The sequence below is a fragment of the Engystomops pustulosus genome, chromosome 10 (assembly GCF_040894005.1).
Source record: "Engystomops pustulosus chromosome 10, aEngPut4.maternal, whole genome shotgun sequence".
In the NCBI taxonomy this organism is placed as follows: Eukaryota; Metazoa; Chordata; class Amphibia; order Anura; family Leptodactylidae; genus Engystomops; species Engystomops pustulosus.
In genome coordinates this window covers 75,789,159-75,813,613 of record NC_092420.1, presented here as the reverse complement: position 1 = coordinate 75,813,613, position 24,455 = coordinate 75,789,159, and the positions used below count along the sequence as shown (strand labels likewise).

The 24,455-nt window shown below is 42.1% G+C and overlaps 1 protein-coding gene and 1 long non-coding RNA gene across 2 annotated transcripts; one reads left to right on the top strand and one right to left on the bottom strand.

The window, feature by feature from the left end:
• Positions 1–22: 22 nt before the first annotated feature.
• Positions 23–22,538, top strand: LOC140105095 (uncharacterized). Its single transcript, XR_011850497.1, has 3 exons — positions 23–306; positions 1,377–1,474; positions 22,118–22,538. It is a non-coding gene; the product is annotated as an uncharacterized lncRNA (long non-coding RNA).
• Positions 5,898–23,576, bottom strand: LOC140105090 (cysteine-rich secretory protein LCCL domain-containing 2-like). Its single transcript, XM_072128989.1, has 9 exons — positions 23,493–23,576; positions 16,698–16,750; positions 15,770–15,805; positions 13,709–13,760; positions 13,551–13,617; positions 10,541–10,988; positions 9,118–9,169; positions 6,739–6,802; positions 5,898–6,080 (listed from the first exon to the last, which is right to left on the bottom strand). Exons 2-9 carry the CDS (start codon positions 16,747–16,749, stop codon positions 5,907–5,909), a joined length of 945 nt encoding a protein of 314 aa, XP_071985090.1. The 5' UTR covers position 16,750; positions 23,493–23,576; the 3' UTR covers positions 5,898–5,906.
• Positions 23,577–24,455: the final 879 nt, after the last annotated feature.

The window sequence follows — 24,455 nt, the reverse complement described above, 5'->3', positions numbered from 1 at the left end:
TTCTAGTTGCCCATGACAACCAATCAGAGCACAGCTTTCTTTTTTCCACAGCTATTTATAAAATTAAAGCTGAGCTCTGATTGGTTTTACCAACTTGATGCTAAATCTCCCCTTGTGTGTGAATACAGCCCTATAATGAAAACATGATTACAGTATAGGGTTGTATTCACAAGAGCAGACAGGGGCTCCTAGCAATATATAGGAATAACATCCCTGACTTTGGGGTGCAGCTGTAGTATTCAAACATGAAAAAAGATTGATCTCAGATGGGAGATGATCCAGCACTCAAGGAATCAGACGATTCAGGTGCCAGTATCGACAAAAAAAACCCAAAACAGAACTGCAGTCTGCAGTAACACAACCTGGCCACTAAACATAGAATGGAGCAATTCCAGATCCACTGGAATTGATGCAGCCGGATTCAGTTGAATGGAAGGGGTTTCTGTGTGTTGAATCCCCTGATCTTTTTGTCACAAAAAGCATCAAAACAAATGGCATGTAACTCCGTGTTATGAGAGAACACCCAGTAGTAGAAGTTGATTGGAATATAGGCGGTTTGGGTGGTAGTACGGGGCCCAAGCCTTTTAGGGGGCCCATGGCCACACAAACCGCCCACCATATTTTATACTGCAAAGGACCTTGACTCCTGAAATCCTCATACATCTGTTTCTGCTCTCGATATACATATGCACTAGAACCATTTTAGGTACTTTCAAGGTCTTCCAAAGGTCCTGAAACCCCAGATTGAAAGCAGCAGAAAGTACACATCCACCATTTCCCAAGAAGCTGATTCTAGTACCATATGTAGAAAGTGATTCTAGACTTGTAGGGACTATGCTATTCATGCAGCCCGGGGCCCATTCTGGTCTTAATCCACCCTTGAGGGGACCTGTCACATTTTCATAAATACAGCTAGTGGCATGTTCCCATAGAGGCCTATTAACTAACTGACATCCTTCTTTTAGGTAAATATTGTTTTCCTTACACCCCCATAAATCAACTTTATGTTATATTCCCTGGCATCAGAGGGGTGTGCCCTGCTAGGCCGGCCCCTCACATCTACTCTTCCCCATGTCCTATGCCTCTTATAAGTACTCAGAACATCATGTCATGTGAGCAGGGTGATGTTAGCTAAGGTACTTGCCTACAACTATAACATCTACCCCATGTATGTATCTGATCACATGAAATCACAGCATGTCTCCATAAAGAATGAAGGGAGGAGTAGAAGTCCATGGAAGCATGCTGTGATATCATGTACTCAGATATATACATGGGGTAAATGTTGCAGATGTAACAGGACCTTAGATGATATCACCCTGGCCTTTAAGTGCCCAATGATGTAACAGAGTTCTCTCTCTCAATATTTCATACAGCAGCATATTATAGCAGTGAGACCTGTCAATCAGGAACAAGGAGGCAGAGTGATGCAAGTAACCACTGAATATGCAGGGCTTCATTGGACTCACATCAGGTTAGTTGCATTTAAGTTTACAAACAGATTTATTTTTTTATCATAGTTTTTAGTTACCGTATTTTCCGGACTATAAGGCGCACTTAAAAGCCTTGGATTTCCTTGGAAATCCAAAGTGCGCCTTATAGTCCGGTGCGCCCTATAGGAGGGCAGCGGACCCTACTTACATAGGTCCCCGCTACCGGAGACAGCAGATCTCCAGCGGGAACTGCAGACCACGCGGCACGAACAACTTCTGCCGCGTGGTCTGCAGTTCCCGCTGGAGATCTGCTGTCTCCAGTAGCGGGGACCTATGTAAGTATTCGATTCTCCACCTCCCCCTCACCTTCACCGCTCACCTTCCCCGCGTTCCGCGTCTCGTCTCGGCGTCGCGTCCCGTCGGGTCTCCGCTACGCCCCCGGACCTCCGCCACGCCCCCGGACCCTGCGCCTTGTAGTCCGATGCGCCTTATATATGGAATTATTACATATATAAGGCGCATCGGACTGATGCGCCTTATATTCCGGTGCGCCTAATGGCCCGGAAAATACGGTAATTATTTAATTTGGGTGGGTCACTTTCAATGGCAGGTTCTCTTTGGCCTCATACCATCAGATAGGTGCCGGTGGACAAAATTATTCCATCAAATAACAACAAATTTGAAAAAGAAAACTATTAGGCCCCTTCCACACTAGCGAGTGTGATGCGATGAACTCGCATCACACTCGCAACGCAAGCTGCCGGGAACGCACGGCCCGAACGCTGCACCGCGGGAGTGAACTGACATGCTGAGTTCACTCCCGCGGTGCAGCGTTCGGGCCGTGCGTTCCCGGCAGCTTGCGTTGCGAGTGTGATGCGAGTTCATCGCATCACACTCGCTAGTGTGGAAGGGGCCTAAAACATAATAAGTCAGAGATTGAATGCTTGAAATAAATGGGGTGTCAGTGGTTTTCAGTGTCAGCCAATTTCCTGTCACATCCCTGTAGTAGTCAGCAACCATTTTTGGAGAGATTGAGCGGGTGGTGAAAAAATCTTTTAAAGGAAATCTACCATCAAAATTATAAACAAGAGGCACTTAGGCCCCTTTCACACACGCCATGTAGTATCCATGTAGCCATGAAGTATATTTGGCTGTAAGTTTGCGCATCACTATGGAGAGGAGGAGGGGGGGAGCATCGCTACTGCCAGGCGAGCCTATGTTAAAGCAAATCTACCACTTTCAAAAAGTTAAAATCTCCTACACATACTCAACTACACTCCTATTCATCCCGATGCTTGTCTTCTAATAGTACGTAATAGTACGTCACATGTCGGGTCCCGGTACATGGAGAGGGCTTGCGGGCCGAGCCCTCTCCATAGACGGTAAGTCTTTTGCGGCACCGATCGCGGGTGTTTTACAGCTGATCGTGCGGGCGCCACCATCTTTCCGTGGATCGTCGCTCCCCGTGACGTTATCGGGGAGCGGCGATCCGTCGCCATGGTAGCTTCGGGTCTCATGAAGACCCGAAGCTACTTCGGGTTAACCCATTCATTACCATGTGCTGTCAGCACATGGTAATGTATGAGCAGTAAAATCCCCATATACTGCCATACTATAGTATGGCAGTATATGATAGGATCGTACAGACACCCTAGGGTTAAAGTACCCTAGGGAGTCTGAAAAATAGTAAAAATAAAAATAAAAAAAAAGTTAAAATAAAAAAATTATAATAAAAAAAACTAAAAATTCAAATCACCCCCCTTTCCCTAGAATTGATATAAATATAAATAAACAGTAAAAATCATAAACACATTAGGTATTGCCGCATCCGAAAATGCCCGATCTATCAAAATATGATAACGGTTTTTCACTGTGTTTAACCCCGTAACGGAAAATCGCGCCCAAAGTAAAAAATGGCACTTTTTTGCCATTTAAAAAAAAATTTAAATTCTATAAAAAGTGATCAAAAGGTCGTACAGTCCTAAAAATGATAACATTGTAAACAACATCAAAATCTGCAAAAAACGACACCACCCACAGCTCCATACACCAAAGTATGAAAAAGTTATTAGCCCCAAAAGATGGCAAAATCCCCCCAAAAAAATTTGTACAGGAGGTTTTAATTTTTTTAAATGTATGAAAACATTATAAAACCTATACAAATTTGGTATCCCCGTAATCGTACCGACCCAAAGAATAAAGTAGACATGTCATTTGGGGTGCACAGTGAAATCTGTAAAATACAAGCCCACAAGAATACGGCACAAATGCGTTTTTTTTACCAATTTCACTGCATTTGGAATTTTTTTCCCGCTTCCCAGTACACGGCATGGAATACCACCATTTTGAAGTGTAATTTGTTACGCAGAAAATAAGCCATCACACAGCTCTGTACATGTGGGGAGTGAAAAATGAAAATGCAAAATCGAAAAAGGGCCGCGGCGGGAAGGTGTTAACCGGTTAAGGGCCCTTTCCCGTTTTTTCATTTCCATTTTTCACTCCCCACCTTCAAAAATCTATAACTTTTTTATTTTTACACGTAAAAAGCTATGTGACGGCTTGTTTTTTGCGTAACAAATTGCACTTCATAGTGATCGCATTGAATATTCCATGCCATGTACTGGGAAGCAGGAAAAAAATTCCAAATGCAGTGAAAATGGTGAAAAAACGCATTTGTGTCGTATTCTTGTGGGCTTGGATATTACGGCTTTCACTTCACGCCACAAATGACGCATCTAATTTATTCTTTGGGTCAGTACGATTACAGGGATACCAAATTTGTATAGGTTTTATAATGTTTTCATACATTTACAAAAATTAAAACCTCATGTACAAAATTTTTTTTTTATTTTGCCGTCTTCTTGTGCTTATAACTTTTTCATACTTCGTTGTATGGAGTTGATGGTGGTGTCTTCTTTTGCGACTTTTGATGATGTTTTCAATGATATTATTTTTAGGACTGTACGACCTTTTCATCACTTTTTATAGAATTTTGACTTTGGACGCGATTTTCCGTTACGGGGTTAAACGCAGTGAAAAAACGTTATTATATTTTGATAGATCGGGCATTTTCGGACGCGGCGATACCTAATGTGTTTATGATTTTTACTGTTTACTTATGTTTATATCAGTTCTAGGGAAAGGGGGGTGATTTGAATTTTTAGGGTTTTTTATTATAATTTTTTTTTTAATTTTTTTTTATTTTTATTTTTACTATTTTTCAGACTCCCTAGGGTACTTTAACCCTAGGTTGTCTGATCGATCCTACCATATACTGCCATACTACAGTATGGCAGTATATGGGGATTTTACTCCTCATACATTACAATGTGCTGATAGCACATTGTAATGAATGGGTTAACCCGAAGTAACTTCGGGTCTTCGTGAGACCCGAAGCTACCATGGTGATGGATCGCCGCTCCCCGATGACGTCACGGGGAGCGACGATCCTCGGAAAGATGGCGGCGCCCATGCGCCGCCATCTGTTTGAAGCCGCCGGCAGCTTTGCCGGCGGCGATCAGCAAGAAAACACCCGCAATCGGTGCCGGCACCGATCGCGGGTGTTACCGGTAAGCCTTTGCTGCAGTATACAGCAGAGACTTACCGGCTATGGAGAGGGCTCGGCCCGCGAGCCCTCTCCATGCATCGGAACGCGACCGCCGCCGTGAATACACGGCGGTTGGTCGCGAACCGGTTAATCTTGAAACGCTGGGATCACCTGAAAAAGAGACTTATAAAAAGCAGGTCGTAGTGCACGGACAAGATGTCTGGTGCTTCGGGCTGCTAATTGTAAATGCTACTGCACCTCCCTCTAACATTATGGGAGAGGGAGGTGATGAGGCGTGAATTCACTACTCCTGTGTGATGTTGGAGAGGGAGATGGCATCTTGCAGGCGGCATGAATTAGCGGCCAAGAGCGCCGGACATCTCGTCCCTGTGCTGCGCCCTGCTTTTCAGGTGATCCCAGAGTGTCAAGATTAAAGACGACAAGCGCTGGAATTGGGATGAAGAGGAGGACAGGTAAGTATGTGTAGCTGTTTTTTACTTTTTGAAAGTGGTAATTGTGAAAGCAGCCTTACTCATAGATCAAGGCTGTGACTCTGCAAGTCCGTACTACTGGTGATCTGCCACCCCAAACAGTGGTCCGCAAACTGCCACCTGAGGTGGCATATATATATATATATATATGTGTGTATATATATAAAATTTTATATAGTTACATATTTATTTGGTTTGTGTTGTTCCCATGACTATTATTATCTGTTTTTTGGCCAATAAGACTTTCGTAAAATGGAGTGAGATTTCCCTCTGACACATCAATTCTCTATGAGTAAATACGCTTGTGGTATCTTAACATGATAAACCTCTTTTATGACGGTCTGTAGGGTTTTTTCATGTACTGACATTACAAAAACATAACACTCAGAATATCACCTTTTATTATGCCATTTACTGCAAGGGGAACATTATCTGTTACAAAAACCTATACGATTCCAATACAAATGTTGATGAACAGCTTGAGGTTTGAATCCCATTTCGATAAGATCCTACATATTGTAGCTGTAAAGGTTCCCGTTTCACCGTCACATATCCACCTTTGGATGTCATCACCCCTGCATGTATCGCCGATGGACAAAGATCCGAGTCCTAGGACATACATGACACAGTTTACTGATGAAAATTACATTTGTGAAAGGAAAAGAAAAAAAAATTAACATGGAATTCATACTCAACCAATATTGAGATCATCAATTTATTTTGTTACTGTATTTTCACAATAATTTTAATAAGATCTCAGGATGTCTCTGCATGTGTATATGTACCTGTGTCTTTGCCTCCTTTGAAAGCTTCAGCCTTTCCCTGTTCTCACCATGCTGCCCTCTGCATATATACACACCTCCCTCTCTCTCTCACTGCTACACCCTGTCCTCATGGCATCTGCCACTGTGTCTCTCTCTCACTGTCAGTTCTCACTGACAGACACAGGTAAAGTGGAAGGGAGGAGCAGGATGAGTCATAACTCTCCTGCTACAGCTCCTACAATTCATCAGAGCACACATGTAAACAAAGAATCATGGAGAGTCTGCACACAGCACAAAAGTAAGTAGCGCAAGTGTTGAATCACCTGATGAACATTCAGGGATTATTATTAAGAAAGTAAAGCCACATGGGCAACTTATTTAAAAGATTGGCCGACCCCTTTTAATATAAAAAGGATCAGTTAACACTTATCCAAATAATAAATGCCAAAAATTGGCTAAAAGTACTATTGGTTTTTAACACATAATAAATGAAGTTTTCTTACAGATGAGTAAATGTCGGTTCCCCACACAATATATGAAGAAATGCAGTTTGCTGGGCATAGGATTCTAAAAAAAAAACAGGAATGAAATTTATTAATAAGAACAATTCAAACCAGGCTCACCATACCGTGCCGTGCACAATGCACTTATACAGAAGCTGCATGTTAGGTGCTGTTCATACAGCTAATAAACGTGTGTGTAAAAGAGGCCTTAGTATTATGGCACCATCTGTCATGGGCTTGTGACAGCTGATAGAATTTCCTGCATATAGGCCAGGGGTCTCAAACTCAATTTACCTGGGGGCCGTTGGAGGTAGATTCTGGGTAAGGCTGGGCCGCATCAAGTTTTCCACACAAAATGCGCTTACAAAATATCATTATTCAGATTCAAATGTCACGGCGTCTCCCAGTGCAAGGAAAGCCCCAAGCTGGGAGACGTGTTTTCTCTATGAACGCGTCCTGTGTACCGAGGGGTCCCAAGCTCCTACCGCACTGAGCCCAGTCAGGGACACTCCATTCCCCCCCCACCCCACCCGGTACTTGCCTCCCCGTGTCCCTCACCATCGAAGAAGATGAAGTCGCCGCTCTGACCTGCACCAAGTGCGTTCAGAGCGGCGACTTCATCTTCTTCAAGTACCGGAGGGAAGGGGATTAACCGGTTACGGGCCCTTTCCTGTTTTTTCATGTCCATTTTTCACTCCTCACCTTCAAAAAACTATAACTTTTTTATTTTTACACGTAAAGAGCTGTGTGATGGATTGTTTTCTGCGTAACAAATTGCACTTCATAGTGATGGTATTAAATATTCCATGCCATGTACTCGGAAGCGGGAAAAAAATTCCAAATGCAATGAAAATGCATTTGCGCCATTTTCTTGTGGGCTTGGATATTACGTCTTTCACTGAGCGCCCCAAATGACATGTCTACTTTATTTTTTGGGTCGGTACGATTAAGGGGATACCAAATTTGTATAGGTTTTATAATGTTTTCATACATTTACAAAAATTAAAACCTACTGTACAAAAATATTTTTTTTTATTTTGCCAAATTCTGGCGCTAATAACTTTTTCATACTTTGGTGTACGGAGCTGTGGGTGCTGTCATTTTTTGCGAAATTTGATAATATGTTCAATGATATCATTTTTAGGACTGTACAACCTTTTGATCACTTTTTATAGATTTTTTTATATTTTTCAAAATGGCAAAAAAGTGCCATTTTCGAATTTGGGCGCTATTTTCCGTAACGGGGTTAAACGCACTGAAAAACCGTCATCATATTTTGATAGATCGGGCATTTTTGGACGCGTCGATACCTGATATGTTTATGATTTTTACTGTTTATTTATATTTATGTCAGTTCTAGGGAAAGGGGGGTGATTTGAAATTTTAGGTTTTTTTATTATTATTTTTTTTTTTAAACTTTTTTTTATTTTTATTTATACTATTTTTCAGACTCCCTAGGGTACTTTAACCCTAGGTTGTCTGATCGATCCTATCATATACTGCCATACTACAGTATGGCAGTATATGGAGATTTTCCTCCTCATTCATTACAATGTGCTATCAGCACATTGTAATGAAGGGGTTAAAACCTCGGGTCTTCGGAAGACCTGAGGCTACCATGGAGACGGATCTCCGCCCCCCGATGACGTCACGGGGAGCGGCGATCCCAGGTAAGATGGCGGCGCCCATGCGCCGCTATCTTTTTGAGGCTGCCGGCAGCTTTGTCGGCAGCCATCGCTGTGAAAGCACCCGCGATCGGTGCTAGCTGCAATATGCAGCAAAGACTTACCGGCTATGGAGAGGGCTCAGCCCGTGAGCCCTCTCCATGCAGCGTGACCAGGTGGGGGCCGCAAAATATTGTTGCGGGCCGCGAGTTTGAGACCCCTGATATAGGCCCTTCCCTAAATATAAGTGTAATTGAAAATGTATATGGCACTTAGTAAATGTGTTTCCTATAGAAGTCTATGGATATGATATAGTATATGCTGGCCATACACATTAACATTCCTTCCAGCTCTCAGAACTCTGAACGAGTGAGATAAATTGTGGACCATGTAGCTTACACATTTGACTGATGAGGCCAGTGATTGTGAATAGTTTTGAGTGGACCCGAGTTGCACCCACTTTTACGGGTTCGAGCCCCTCCACACACGAATGGTGGTGACCGCCGGCAAAGTCGCCAACGGCATTTAAATCACCTGTAGGCGCACGCATCAGCACTAAACAGCCCTTTTGGAGAGGGTAATGCCGGTGGGAGCACGGCTGCTAGTCATTTAATAGCTGCTGGCTACTTTGTTAGTGTTTAGAAAACTTTTTTAATTTGGGGGTCAGCTGTTGTGTAGGCATTTGCTGCTTATAAAACATACTATGGTTACTCACAGGAGTGGGTCTCCTTGCAACATATCTAAATACGTATGACAAGAAATTAGCCCTGTAAGAGAAAAAGACATGTTTAGGCTGTCTTTAGGAAATCTACCATGGAAATTAAGCATAGAAAATCCCTGGACACTTACTCATAAATCCAGCCAGCATGACTGTGGTAATCTTCTTATATTGGTTATCCATGGCCTCCTTTTTTATCCAATTGTGCTAATTACTCAGAAGGGCTCTGGGTTGTGTAACCAAAGCCCCTGTGCTCTGGCTTTGCAGGCTGTAACACTGTCTAACCCTCTGCCCTTCTTCCTCAGTTCTTCCCCTCCCTCTGATGTAATCTCACTGCAGCAGAGGAAGATTCAGCACACAGTTGGAGGGGAAAGTGCTCCTGCACGATGTAGCAGTTTGTCAATCTGCAGCTCTAATAACACCTCCAGGGGCCTTTAGTATAATTTTAAAGTTGATGGATGATAACAAATATATATGGATCTATGAGTAAATGCCCCTAGTTTAGCATACATAAATGAATGATGCCTGTTTAACGGGTGATACGTGTGGGGCATCCACACTCCCTTTGTAGGACTTCATGTATACGGTAATGTAGCTGTATTATATGTATTCTTTGTAACATCAGGGTTTTATTCATTATAGTGGACAGGGCGATATAATTGTATTTCACTTCCACTCTAGTCTCTATATTTGCAACATAATACTTACTAACAGTAGTCAAATAGTTATACATTTATGCATTTACTTGTCTAAACCATGTCTGATATTGGGGAGTACTCTGGTTTTTTACCCAATATGGGTTTTTAAATATTTAAAAAATGTGCAGAATTTCTAAATAAAGTGATAAAGTGATAAAGTGTTTTTTCCTATCACATCTGCTTTTTCTTGATTCTATTGTAGATTCCTTTAATTTATTATCTAGAAGTAGGAAAAAAATAAAAGCTACTTAGTCTCCATGTGGTGGCAATCTTGGCTGGCCAGGAGGTGTCCTCAGTCTTGTGACCACTGCACAGTTAGTGGCCATAGCAGACACAAAAGCTGTGATGTAAAGCTGTGACATGGCTTTTCCAGCTTCTGATTGGCTTCAGTGGTAACGTTACCGCTGACATTTCTGTCCAGCCTTGATTTACAACAGACATAGTGGATTTTGTGAAATTCTGGAGTAACTCTTTTAAGAACTTTGCCCTATGCCGACCTCTGTTCTTTCTGAGTTGAGTGTTCAGTCATTTCCCGAAAAAAACTGCATGGTCAACAGTTTTTCTAGGGTACTGAATGGAAACTCTTCCTAGTTATCAAGAAAAAAGAGAACGTAATCGTATCGCTGTTTTCTTCATAACTAGGTGGCTTTGCTATATTTATGCAATGGATGAAATTTTGTTAAAACTGAGATAATTCAGAAAATACTTTATGAAAATCTTACCAATATTAATCGCAAATATGGTTGTGGCTGGACTGTTAGTTGTGATGGCTTGAGTGAGTGTACTGCTCATAAGAAAAGTAGTAGTACTAAGACTAGTGCTTGGAGTAGCAGTGGAAGGGGTAACAGCAGTTGTAGTGGGTACAGTGCTCTTAGTGATAGTAGGAGTAGTTACAGTAGTAGAAATAGGTTTGGTGTCAGAAGTAGTCGTGGAAGGAGTAATGGAAGTTGTAGTGGATATAGTAGAAGCTATAGTTACAGTAGCAGTACTCATGATTGAACTATTGGGAAAGGTAAAGGATGTGTTAGAGATTCCATAATTTAGGCTTGTCAGTCCATTCCTAATGGATCCAGTGTAATTCTCTTGGCTTGGCATCTTCTGAACCATGATGTACCCTCCACCATTAGAAATTATGCCAGCATGGATGGCAGCAAGGCAAACTGGTGTGTTCTGTAAAGGGAGATAAAGGCAATTTTAACTATACATCAGAAAAAAGTGCAGCAGACTCTTCTTTACAGTTGGAAGGCCCTTTAGTGCTGTCCATATTCTAAAGCAGTTGCCTTTCCTCTTAGGTCATGGATGGTGGGAAGGCTCTACAAGCAAGGGGGCATCCTCTATGCCTAGAGGAGAGTAGTTTCTACCATTACGGTAGACAGGGGCATCCTCTATTCAAAACGGAGAGCAGTTTCTACCATCACCATAGACAGGGGGTATCCTCTACACCTAGAGGAGAGGCGGTTCCACCATCACCATAGACAGGGGGCATCCTCTACACCTAGAGGAGAGGAGCTTCTACCATCACCATAGACAGGAGGCATCCTCTACACCTAGAGAAGAGGAGGTTCTACCATCACCATAGACAGGGGGCATTCTCTACACCTAGAGGAGAGGAGGTTCTACCATCACCATAGACAGGGGACATCCTCTACACCTAGAGGAGAGGAGGTTCTACCATCACCATAGACAGGGGGCATCATCTACACCTAGAGGAGAGGAGGTTCTACCATTACCATAGACAGGGGGCGTCCTCTACACCTAGAGGAGAGGAGGTTCTACTATCACCATAGACAGGGAGCATCCTCTACACCTAGAGGAGAGGAGGTTCTACCATCACCATAGACAGGGAGGCATCCTCTACACCTAGAGCAAAGCAGTTTCTACATCACCATAGACAGCGGCATCCTCTACTCTAAGAGGTGAGCAGTTTCTACCATTGCCATCAAGGGGCATTCTCTACACGTACAGGAGAGGTCATAGACATGGGACATCCACTATGGCAGGAGAATAGACAGGGATTCAATATTAATTCAGGAAGCGATTCTGTTATATTGTGGTCAGGAATGAGACAATTGGCATCAGCCTTGTAGGGTTTTTTGCCTTTGAGCTCATTCACACACCCGCATGTTCATCCAGACTGGATCCTGGGCCAGCACAGGGCCGGGAGTAAGAGGTGGGAGCGCCAATATGGCAAAGTATAGAACGAGTCGTCGGTCATGGTGCAGTGATGCTCTGTGTGCTCACCGCGTTGTTACCGGGAGCCATTGAAATCTATGGGTGCCTTGATCTGGTCACAAATCATGTGACCAGATCACAGCCCCATTGCGGCTGTGTGAATGAGGCCTTCCTCTATGTCATCACTGTAGGATTTATATGTTGTCTATTTTCAACCTTATCTACTATGAAACTATGATTCATGTTCAGGAGATATTTGTTAAGATCCACAAACTTCCCTAGATTAAGATAAAATGCTCTGTGATGAAAAAGGAAATATAAAATCCTTTAAAGGACAGGATAAGATATTGTTTTTTTTGCTATATGTTTTGGTTCAGTCCCGGTTAAAAAGAACCTTAATAATTTTATATGCTCTTTTTTAATATATTTATTTGGAATACCGACAATAATGACTGTTCTATAATGATGACTGTGGATGAGAGAATATAAATGTGTGATTTGATTGAAACACCATATTTAAACATTTCTAATATTCATATACAGGCGGTCCCCTACTTAAGGACACCCGACTTACAGACAACCCATAGTTACAGACGGACCCCTCTGCCCACTGTGACCTCTGGTGAAGCTCTCTGGATGCTTTAGTATAGTCCCTGACTGCAATGATCAGCTGTAAGGTGTCTGTAGTGAAGCTTTATTGATAATTCTTGGTCCAATTACTCCAAAAATTTTGAAACTCCAATTGTCACTGGGGCAAAAGAAAAAAAATTGTCTAGAACTTCCATTATAAAATATACAGTTTCGACTTACATACAAATTCAACTTAAGAACAAACCTCCGGACCCTATCTTGTATGTAACCCGGGGACTGCCTGTATATAATTGGATTATGCAATGTTTGTTAAAAAGCTAGCACCATTTAACTCTATGGGACCATCTATTGTGGTGCAAAATGAAATAGAATTAATGTTGCTGTGATTCCTTTAAAGTAGTTTTCCTGGCTAATAATATGAATGGCCTATTCTATGGATAGGTCATTGCTATCAGATTGGTCCGGGTCAAAATCTCAGCACTTTCATAGAACAACTACTCTCAAAGTACTGACAGATCAGTTTTCAGTGTAGTGGCTGAACTGGGTCACTGCAGCTTGTGAAGTATTCAAATCAAGTGTAGCTGATTTATAGTGACCTGTTCTGACCACTACCCAGAGAACGTATGTCTCTGCTTTATGTTTCATAAAAATTGTGTCCATTATATCATTTTTTGCTATGAGAACTGTCAATCTGTGGAATAGCCTGCCTCAGCCAGCGCGGTCACAGCAGGGACAGCAGAGAGCTTCAAGAAGGGCCTAGATGCCTTTTTACACTTAAATACCATTGACAGTTATGTTATATAGAATTGTTTCCCCTAAATCCCTTCCTCATCCAATCCCTTCCCTTCCTTGGTTGAACTTTATGGACATGTGTCTTCTATTTCCATTTAAATTCTAGTTTTTCTGTTCCTATAACAGAAAAGTGGATGTTATAGGAGGAAAATCTGTATTGAACAATTAGTCATTTACCTCTGTATAGATGTTTGTTCCCCACAAAGATAGATTTTTGTTAATACATCCAGAAGGACAATAGACACTACAACACAATAGATAATATTAATGTTAACAAAGGTTCTGCAGCCAAGAACAACGTCAGGGAAAGCACAAGACAATGACACGGTACTCACTCCATTGTATCACTTGACAGATACTTTGCCGTAGCGGAGCAGGGAACTAAAACTGAAATAATAATTGTGGAAGTTAAAACTACAAATAGTTGTCATGTGGGAAGCTGTTATGTGAGTGCAAGGAGAATCCACTAAAAACGGACAGTCATTGATTTCCATTATTACTAGACAAAACTGATAGAGAACCCATTTAGGACAAGACATTTTAGATTACAAAGGTTAACATCACACAGTTACACAATAAAATGCAATATAATACAACTTCACGTCAGCCCACTCTGCTGCGGGCCACACCCCCTGCATGCCCCTCACCGCCCCCTCCACGCTCTACCACGCGTCCTACATGCCCCTCCACGCCCCCTCCACGCTCTACCACACGTACTGCATGCCCCTTCACTCTCAACCATGCAGATGGTGTGAAGGGGGAAACAATCGCAATTGCTGGCGATTCACTAGAAATTGTTATTATACCAGGGAGTCTATGCTAGTGTCCCGGCATAGAAGCCATGATAAATGCCCCCATGGTCCTTTCCTGGAGAGGGAAGAAGGGAGAGTCATGGGTGTGGAAGTGGCGACTCTCACAAAGTTATGACATATCCTTTTGATTTGCCTTAAATATTTTAGATCAAATGCTCCTTCAACATTTACTGTTATTAAAGGGGAGCAAATTTAACTCACAGGGGCACATTTACTTACCCGGTCCCTGCACGTTTCCCGATCCGGACTTTCCGACAAGGATGCACTGTGAAGATCATGCACCCGATATCATGCATGTGTGGCTTTCCCGCTCAGGTCCGCCGGAGTTCACGTTCTTCTTCTCGGTGTATGTAAGTGCTTGGATTGCCACACAAATTTAAATGTTAAATCCCAAGTGTAGTCCAAACCCGTCGGATCGTCGCGTGAAAGCCAGTGCGATTACGACACAAAACGATCATGTGCCACACAATCCCCGGTGCTATTCCTGAAAAGTCGGGAAAACCGATGAAAATGTGGCTGCGGGACCCTTAGTAAATAAGCCCCATAGATTTGGTATGAATCTTCAATTTTGTAGGCACAAAGCGAATCCAAATCTTTTCCGATTCGATTCAGGTGAATTTTTTGTGCATCCCTGAATATTCTGATTGTTTGGTACACAACCTCTCTTATGTAGGGCTGCTAATAAAACTTTTGAAGATTCTTCTAACCAGCGCTGGACACTTTAGAAGACATTTAATGACTGAGCATAATTTAAAGAGAAAATGTACCATCACGCATGATAAATCAGGGACACTTACAGATCCAGGCACTGTGACTGTGGTAATCTAGTTGTTATCCATGGCCTCCTTCCTTCTAAAATCAACTTTTAAAATTATACTAAGGAGCCTGAAGGGTTCTGGAGTTGTTTCCAGAGCTCCTCAGTAATGTCTTTTCACAGGCCGAAAACATGCTCTCTCCCTCCTGCTGCCTGTGTAATCTAGCAGTAGCAGGACGTGCAGGGGGAGGGGAGACCTGCTTTGCTCATTGCTCAACCATGAAAAGACATTACTGAGGGGCTTTGGAAACACCCCCAAAAGCCTTTGGCATAAACAATTACAAATGATTGAAGTTGTAAAATTAGATCTGACAGTCCTAAACTACACCAGGATTATTATCCAGAACCAGACACTGATTGCAGCAGTTTAAAGGGGGTGTCCAACTGTAATAAAAATTTAGGTGGTGGGCTGGGGAGGGCTTTTTAAAAACATAAACATGTACTCACCTGCTCTTGCACTCCTGGTGTCCCGTGCTGTGGTCCGTCAGAGCTGGGCACTGTTGAATGGTGGGCTGGCACATTCCACCGTCAACATGTCCCAGCGCCCGATACAGCATTTATTTTTTTAAAAGGCCCTCCCCAGCCCGGCGCATAAACTTTAATTACAGTTGGACAACCCCTTTAAGAAACAGAAAAGAAACTCAAAACAGAACTAGTATGTGCCATTGTTAATATTTAATCATAAGACAATCCTTTCTAATGTGCAGAATTAGAGATAGTGCCTAACTATAACTGTTTAATTGGAAAAATTAAGCACATTTTAATGTTACCTGCATATCCAAGCGAACATGACTCTATCTGTGCACCTGGGAAAAATATAAACACATATTTACATTGTACATTTAGTTGCCTGGCCAACTAAATCCTACAGATAAGTTATTAATAGTATTGGGCAGGAAAACCCCTTTTATATTTACTCTATTTACTCGAGTATAAGCTGAGTTTTTCAGCACAAAAACCCCTAACTCAGCTTATATTCGAGTCAAGAAAAAACAAGTGTACTCACCTTCCTACGCCCCCCGGCAGGTCCTCTTCTAACCATCGCAGCCCCGGCATCGACTCTGTGTCTCGGTCCATTAAAGACATCGCACAGTCCATGACGTCAGCTGCATGCTGACATTCTAATGTGTGCGCCGGCATCGGCAGTGAACAGCAGACGTCATGGTGTCTGCGACGGACCGGGCAGGACACGAAACAAATGTCGGAGCCGCGATGGATAGAAGAGGACCTCCCGGGGGCTGTACGGTAGGAAGGTGAGTACACTGTTTTTCCTACAGACATTGTATTGGAAACAGGGGCAAGCAGGCTATTTACTAGAGGGGCTGGCAGGCTATATACTACAGGGGGCTGGCAGGCTATATACTACAGAGGGCTGGCAGGCTATATACTACAGAGGGCTGGCAGGCTATATACTACAGGGGCTAGCAGGCTATATACTACAGGGGCTGGCAGGCTATATACTGGGGAGGCAGTGACCAATGCATTTCCCAACCACGGCTTATATTTGAGTAATTAGGTTTTTTCATTTTTTTGTGTTAAACATTGGGGTCTCAGCTTATACTTGGGTCGGCTTATACTTGAGTATATACGGTAATAATAATAACTCCTTTATTTATAACCGTTGAAAATCTAGAAATGGGGAGCTGTAGATCTGTGGTTTGACACCCCCCTTAGATTCATCATGTAAAACTTTCATACCTGCAATTCTGTAAATGGCCACAGCAATAACAACTGAAGGTAAAACGTACATTCTGTGATAGAAAAAAAAGTTAGATCAGAGATTGGGAGAATTAATTTTGTCTCATGTTCCCTTTCACCGTGACTGATTTAGAATAAAATTTAGTGTTGCTCTCTCACAGATCTTGCTGAGATACTGATATGAGCAGATGTCCCTGTTTCTGATGCACCATAGCGGGTGCAATCGCTCAAGACAGGCCAAACTCACCCCTTTAAAGTGACCCGCATCTAATTTGAGATTGGAGGCTCTAACTACGTCATAAAAACTTCCTCTGGGAATACCTTTTTAAGGACAACACCAAATTTCCCGCCTTCACCAGCTTCAACCACTTCAAGACTAAGTCATTTTGGGTTTTTTTTTGCATTTCCATTTTCCACACCCCGTCTGAGGGCTATTTTTCTCCCTAACAAATCTTACTTTCTAGTGATGGAATTACATGCAAATTTATTGGGAAGCTGCTAAAAAAAACTCCAAATGAAATTGTTAAAAAAACGCATGTGTGCCAATTTCTGATGGACGCAGCTTTATTACAGCTTTTCACTATCATGACACCTCTAATTTATTCCAGGGGTCGGTATCATCACGGGGATACAAAATTTCTATAGGTTTTAATATTTTTTAATAGATTCTGAAAAGTCATAACCTTTTGTACAAAATTCTTTTTATTCATTTAGTCGTATTGTGATACCAAAAAATTTTTCATACTTCAGTGTATAGACATGTGTAAGGTGTCATTTTTTGAGGGATGTGTTGATGTTGTCATTGCTACCATTTGGGGACTGGAAGACTTTTTATAAAAATTTTTATGTGTTGCAAAATGTTACAAGGTTCCCCATCCGGGATAACTGCTTATATATACACTCACCGGCCACTTTATTAGGTACACCTGTCCAACTGCTCGTTAACACTTAATTTCTAATCAGCCAATCACATGGCGGCAACTCAGTGCATTTAGGCATGTAGACATGGTCAAGACAATCTCCTGCAGTTCAAACCGAGCATCAGTATGGGGAAGAAAGGTGATTTGAGGCCTTTGAACGTGGCATGGTTGTTTGTGCCAGAAGGGCTGGTCTGAGTATTTCAGAAACTGCTGATCTACTGGGATTTTCACGCACAACCATCTCTAGGGTTTACACAGAATGGTCCGAAAAAGAAAAAACATCCAGTGAGCGGCAGTTCTGTGGGCGGAAATGCCTTGTTGATGCCAGAGGTCAGAGGAGAATGGGCAGACTGGTTCGAGCTGATAGAAAGGCAACAGTGACTCAAATCGCCACCAGTTACAACCAAGGTAGGCAGAAGAGCATTTCTGAACGCACAGTACGTCGAACTTTGAGGCAGATGGGCTACAGCAGCAGAAGACCACACCGGGTGCCACTCCTTTCAGCTAAGAACAGGAAACTGAGGCTACAATTTGCACAAGCTCATCGAAATTGGACAGTAGAAGATTGGAAACACGTTGCCTGGTCTGATGAGTCTCGATTTCTGCTGCGACATTCGGATGGTAGGGTCAGAATTTGGCGTCAACAAGCATGGATCCATCCTGCCTTGTATCAACGGTTCAGGCTGGTGGTGGTGGTGTCCTGGTGTGGGGAATATTTTCTTGGCACTCTTTGGGCCCCTTGGTACCAATTGAGCATCGTTGCAACGCCACAGCCTACCTGAGTATTGTTGCTGACCATGTCCATCCCTTTATGACCACAATGTACCCAACATCTGATGGCTACTTTCAGCAGGATAATGCGTCTTGTCATAAAGCTGGAATCATCTCAGACTGGTTTCTTGAACATGACAATGAGGTCACTGTACTCAAATGGCCTCCACAGTCACCAGATCTCAATCCAATAGAGCATCTTTGGGATGTGGTGGAACGGGAGATTCGCATCATGGATGTGTAGCCGACAAATCTGCGGTAACTGTGTGATGCCATCATGTCAATATGGACCAAAATCTCTGAGGAATGCTTCCAGCTCCTTGTTGTATCTATGCCACGAAGAATTGAGGCAGTTCTGAAGGAAAAAAGGGGTCCAACCCGTTACTAGCATGGTGTACCTAATAAAGTGGCCGGTGAGTGTATATATATATATATATATATATATATATATATATATATATATATTTGTGAGACACTGAAGGGGTTAACTGTGGATGGGCGGTATGTTTCCCCTAGGTTTTGCTATTATGTAAGGCCTTAGTGCTGAGGTTGTGTTGTCCAGCACCTTGGACACAGGTGGTGGGAACAGCCCAATCAGGCTAATAAAGCCGATCAGCAGAGCTCAGAATGTTGTCTCTCTGAAAGGAGGCTGGAGAGCACACAGCCCTGACCTCTGTGCCTGGAGCAGCAAAGTGTTTTTTTGTTAGTAGTGAGTTAGAGAATCACTGTATAGTTAGCACCCTGACGGGTAGGATATTATTTGTTTTGATGCCCGAATGTGAAGGCTGTTTTATTTTGTTCCTGCTGCAATAAACGCAGGCTAGACCTGTTTTGGACTGTACCTTGGTGTCACTGTCTTGAACTGCATCACAGCACCCCGCTACCACGGTCTCTACTGGGCCAAATCTCCCACATATATATATATATATTTTATTATTTTTTTCAACATTTTTTATTGGTTTTATAACAATAGGAAAAAATTTATATATGCCCTGTGGGCACCCATTACATCTTATTTTAGTTACAAATATCGCGAGTAATATCACAGCATTTTCCAACAACAAACTTCTTGCTTTGCTCTTATATTTTGATATATCTGGACCTTTGGGACGCGGCAATATCTATACGTTGGCAGGGATGTTGCATATACGTTAAGGATTCCTCCTCTTTGTGCAATCCAGTGTTAAGTCAGTGTGTGGTTTCAGAACAATGACCTCTTCTCACCTTCTCTATTTGTTGGTTGAATCATTCGGAATTAGCAATGCTGTTCCCGATGTCATCATCCAACATCAGGAATGGTGACACCAGTGAAAGAATGGTTTGCCAAATTCTGTGCTTACCATATTGTGTACGGTACAAGATATTGAACAGTGCTTATCGAGTGGTAGTGTGTAAGGAGGTTAGTGTGGAGGACTCTGCAATCTGTATGCAGACATAATTCTTGCAAATCCGTTGTGAAATGACCACTCTGGATGTATCTGGTGATAAATACTTAAAAAATCACTTCTTCATCTTAATAATGAAACAGTACAAGAAAAATAAAAGCAGAACTTCCGTGCAGATGTCATTTTTATACTATGTCGTAATCTCACCAGATCTCATGTTTTCCTCAATAGGGAAATTACACATGTACTCATAGGCAATGTGAAAATCATACGGACATTTGCCTGGTGCTCTAGGTTTTTATGTGCCTTTCAGTTATTAAAATGCAAAGAAGTTTTCCAGAGCGAGAAATGAAGGACTGTGGGAGATATTTATCAGGTCTTTTGTGCCACATCAGTGGTGTAAAAGCCCTGAAATAATGCACTAGCGATTACCTTCCCCAATCCGGGGGGTGCCAGCCTGAAAATTTGCTGCATTTATTTCTAAGGGCCTGGTGCAAAGATAAACCATGCTCAGGCCCCAGCCGGATACATCAAGGTGTCGGAGCCAGAGCAGCAGCGGTGCTACCATACACCGGCGCGCAGGCCTATGCCTCTATTGCTACCTTAAACCAGTAAGTTGTTTCCAAAAGGAATGTACCCACAATCGTAGATATTGCTCTTTAGTTGATATAACATCTCATCGGTACAGTGTAGGGAACTGGTTTGGCTAGGTTAGAGGCCATGGACATGGGTCAGGAAGTAATTCATTATGGAGATTGCCTTTGCAGGCCTCCTTATCAGGCGATTGGCATCCAAAAGCAACAAACAGGTATGCAGGACAACGTCTTGTATACCTGTATACCTGTTTATTGCTTTTGGATGCCAAGAGCTGGATCCGTGAAGATACGACCGCAGATCTAGGTGAACTGGAGAAACTTTGAGTCACTCCTTGTCAAGCAGACTGAGTCTTAAATGCCATGCATGCTCCACTCAGGTTCTTGGTAAGAAATATATAAGTAATTTTTCCTGGTTGGGAAAGGGTAAACTATAATTATGCTCTCAGTGCCATATTAAAGGAAATCTACCATCAAATATGAAAATGATAGACCAGGGACACTTACTCATACATCCATGTTCTTAGACTTGTTATCTATGGCCTTCTTCCATGTAAAATCAACTTTTAAAATAATGGCCATGAGCCTGAATGGCTCCTAAAGGTCTTAAAAGAGCCCCTCTACAGTGCGGGGGGGGGGGGGGGGATGCTCTTTGCACACTGTAACAACCTGTGAAGCTACAGCACAAAGGGGCTCTGGTAACACCCCTTCTGAATCAAAGTTGATTTTAGAAGGGGGGAGGCCATGGACAACAAATATAAGAAGATCAGTACAGTCACGGTGCCTGGATCTATGAGTACATGTTCATGGTTTATCATGCTGGATTTTGATAGTAGATTTCCTTTAAGTAAGGCTGCTCCCTCTACATCAATGTCTGACATGTCATGGGATAAAAGGTGACTATAAACGACAATCTCCATATGGAAAATGATTTAATTCCTGTCACATATGACTTTTACTATGTATACAATGTACATGTTTGGTGAGACATTTGCTGGGGATAGTAATGATTGTGCGTCTTTGTTGACGTATCTTTTCATTTCCATAAAGAAATGGATTTTGCAGAGTTCTAGGCAAATGAAAGCTTCACTTCATCTCACTGTCATTTTCTTTATTTATTGAGAGACGTACATTAGTGGTGTCCTATGAACATTCACCAGACAAAGGAAATGTTAGCTGCTGTAATTGTACAGCCATATACAGTGTAAGGCACACTCTGGTGTTATTCACATCATACCTAATTTCCCACAAGACAATAGGTTCAATAGGGGTCAAATAAAATACAGTAACATACACAAACCTTCCCACTGTTCTAGATCCGGTGAGGCAGTCCCCAATTCTGTGCTCTGTCTCTCTGTCCTCTCTATGGGTCTTCATGATGAAGATAGAGTTGTATACCGTGATAATGAAGGGAGCCATCAGTCCCCTGCATCATCATAGTGTAAATAGTGCCTATTTCAGGGCCATGTGTACCAGTGGCAGCTGAGAAAGAAGGACTGCTGCAGGGGAACGGGGAGAGGTAAGTATATGGTGTTTTTTTGGTTTGATATACAGAAACAGGAGGAGAGGGGTCACAATGTGAGTGTGAGAAGATAGGGACCACAATAATAATAATAATTCCTTTATTCATATCATAGTATCATAGTATCATAGTATATAAGGCTGGAAGGAGACGCAAGTCCATCAAGTCCAACCTTTAAGAATGAAATAAATGTTTTATCCCCATAACCCGTGATATTTTTTCTCTCCAGAAAGTCATCCAGGCCTCTCTTGAACATGTACATAGAGTCCGCCATTACAACCTCCTGCGGCAGAGCGTTCCATATAGCACAGAGCTTGCCACATCAGTCCCTGTCCCCAATGGGGCTCACAATCTAATCAACCTACCAGTATGTTTGTCAAATGAAGGAGGACAGGGGCTACAATGTGAAGAAGAACCTACCCTCGGTTCATTTATCGCTACTACACACCCCTGAAGCCACATACACCACAATGTGAAGAAGAAGAAGGAGGAGAGGGTCCACAATGTGAAAAATGAGAAGAAGAGGGACCACAATGTGAAGGACGAGGGGGGCCACAATGTCAAGGGCAGGAGGACAGGGTCCACAATGTGAGGGGAGGGGAAAGTGGGTACTTCAATGTGGTGGTTGTTAAGGTGGATATTATGTTATTCTAAGGGGTTGGGCAGTACATGTGGACTAGGATACCCCAAGAAATTTCATCCTTCTTTTCTTGCTTCAAAAGTTGGGAGGGATGCATATAAGTATCTTTTGACCATGCAGAACTACCTACAGTACTAGGTAGCAGTCCTGAAGTGCTGTCTAATGACACTTTTGTGTGTGTTGTTAGTAACAGCCTTGAGGAGGTGCTTCATCTTGAAGAGCTATTTGCTTTGTACATTGCACTACACACCGGCCCCTCCCCTGTGCTCTAAGTAACAGCTGTAGTGTCCAACCAGGAGCCTGCTCAGAACAGGAAGAAGTAGCTACAGAACAATGTGAGAGTAGATAGCAATTCAGAATAAAAAGCAATTGCAGATGAAAGCTGTTCATAGACTTCTGTTAAATATACATTTGTTAGCATCCAAAATGATAAACAATGATGTATCCATTTTGGAAATTTTTTTTTCCACCACTAACAACTATAAACCCATCTACTGAAAATGGATTACTCACCAAACTATTACAATATTTTTGCTCTATGAGTACAATGTAATGTGATAATATCCCAATGTAAGTTTTTTTTAAAAGTCGCAAATAAGTCACAAATTTTGGCGCAAATCTATGTCTGCCCCTGACCAGGTGTAGAAATTAGCTTAGAAATGATTGCGACTTTTGGAGATTTTTTGCAACTTTTCTTTTAAAAAGTCGCAAATTCACTTAAGTCTAAATTCCACATCTATCAATAAGGAAAAACTGCTAAGATACATCTGACCAGCAGAAAAGCCAAGAAAAGTCCCCAAAAATGGACAAAGCCGGACTTATGATACATGTGACCCATAGAGTGTTATTTTCTTTTGGTTACGGATCTCACAGAGGACAATTACACTCAGATTAAAAAAATCTGGCATGGATTAGTTTTTGCAATATTATTTTCAGCATATAAAATAGTTGGATGGATCAGTACCTGTGTATAGATGAAGCTCCTTGTGCTGGGGAGTTGATGCTTTTCTTCGACTAGTTGTTTTTTCATGCTCACAGTCTACAGTTTTATGTTATATAACCATCACATAGAGAACTAATTATACCGGATTTACTTATGGAAATGATGTTCCGGGCTTTACACTTGTCAGAGTCGTATTTTGTACAAAGAATATGCAAATTATGGCAGCGCTTTGGAAGCCTTTAAAGGAAACCAGGCACCAGAGGTCCTTTTTTTGTTCCCACAGACACTAATCATGATATTCCCAAACTGTTTTTATAAAATTTCTGCCAAATGTTGGCCAATAGACCCTTTCATTTTTTTGAGAATTATTAGGCTTACATTTAAAAAAAAAGGCACAAATTTATGCGCAATTCACTCCATTGCTTTTCCTACACGAGGTCAGGACAAGCGAATGCAAACAAGGCGAACTCTGGCATATATTTATTAAATACTGGGGGCTATATATTTGTTAATTACTTGGGGCTTTACATTTATAACTTACTGGAGGAGCTATACGTTTATTAATTACTGAAGGGGATGGATATTTATTAGTTACTGGAGGGGCTGTACATTTATTAATTACTGAGGGGGTTGTATATCCATTAGTTACTAGGGGACTGTAAGTATTAATTACTGGGGACTGTATATTTATTAGCTACTGGGGGGGCTGTACATTTATTAATTAATGGGGGGCTGTACATTTATTAATTACTGGAAGGCTGTACATTTATCAGTTACTGGGGACTGTATATTTATTAGTTACTTTGGGGGCTATACAGTTATTAATTACTGGAGTCTGTAAATTTACTAATTACAAGGGGGCTGTATATATTAATTACTGGAGGCTGTATATTTATAAATTACTGGGGGGTTGTATATATTCATCACTGGGGGGCTGTCTGTGTATTAATTACTGAGGGGTGAGGGACTGTAGATGAGGACCGT

What these genes read in the sequence shown, in the direction of transcription:
- LOC140105090 (XM_072128989.1), bottom strand. Translation starts at nt 16,749, where the DNA reads ATGTACGTTTTACCTTCAGTTGTTATTGCTGTGGCCATTTACAGAATT. An exon ending in CTGTCAAGTGATACAATGGA is followed by an intron (nt 13,618 to 13,708) that starts GTGAGTACCGTG and finishes ATTGTGTTGTAG; the next exon opens with TGTCTATTGTCCTTCTGGAT. An exon ending in TTGCAAGGAGACCCACTCCT is followed by an intron (nt 6,803 to 9,117) that starts GTGAGTAACCAT and finishes TTTTTTTTTTAG; the next exon opens with AATCCTATGCCCAGCAAACT.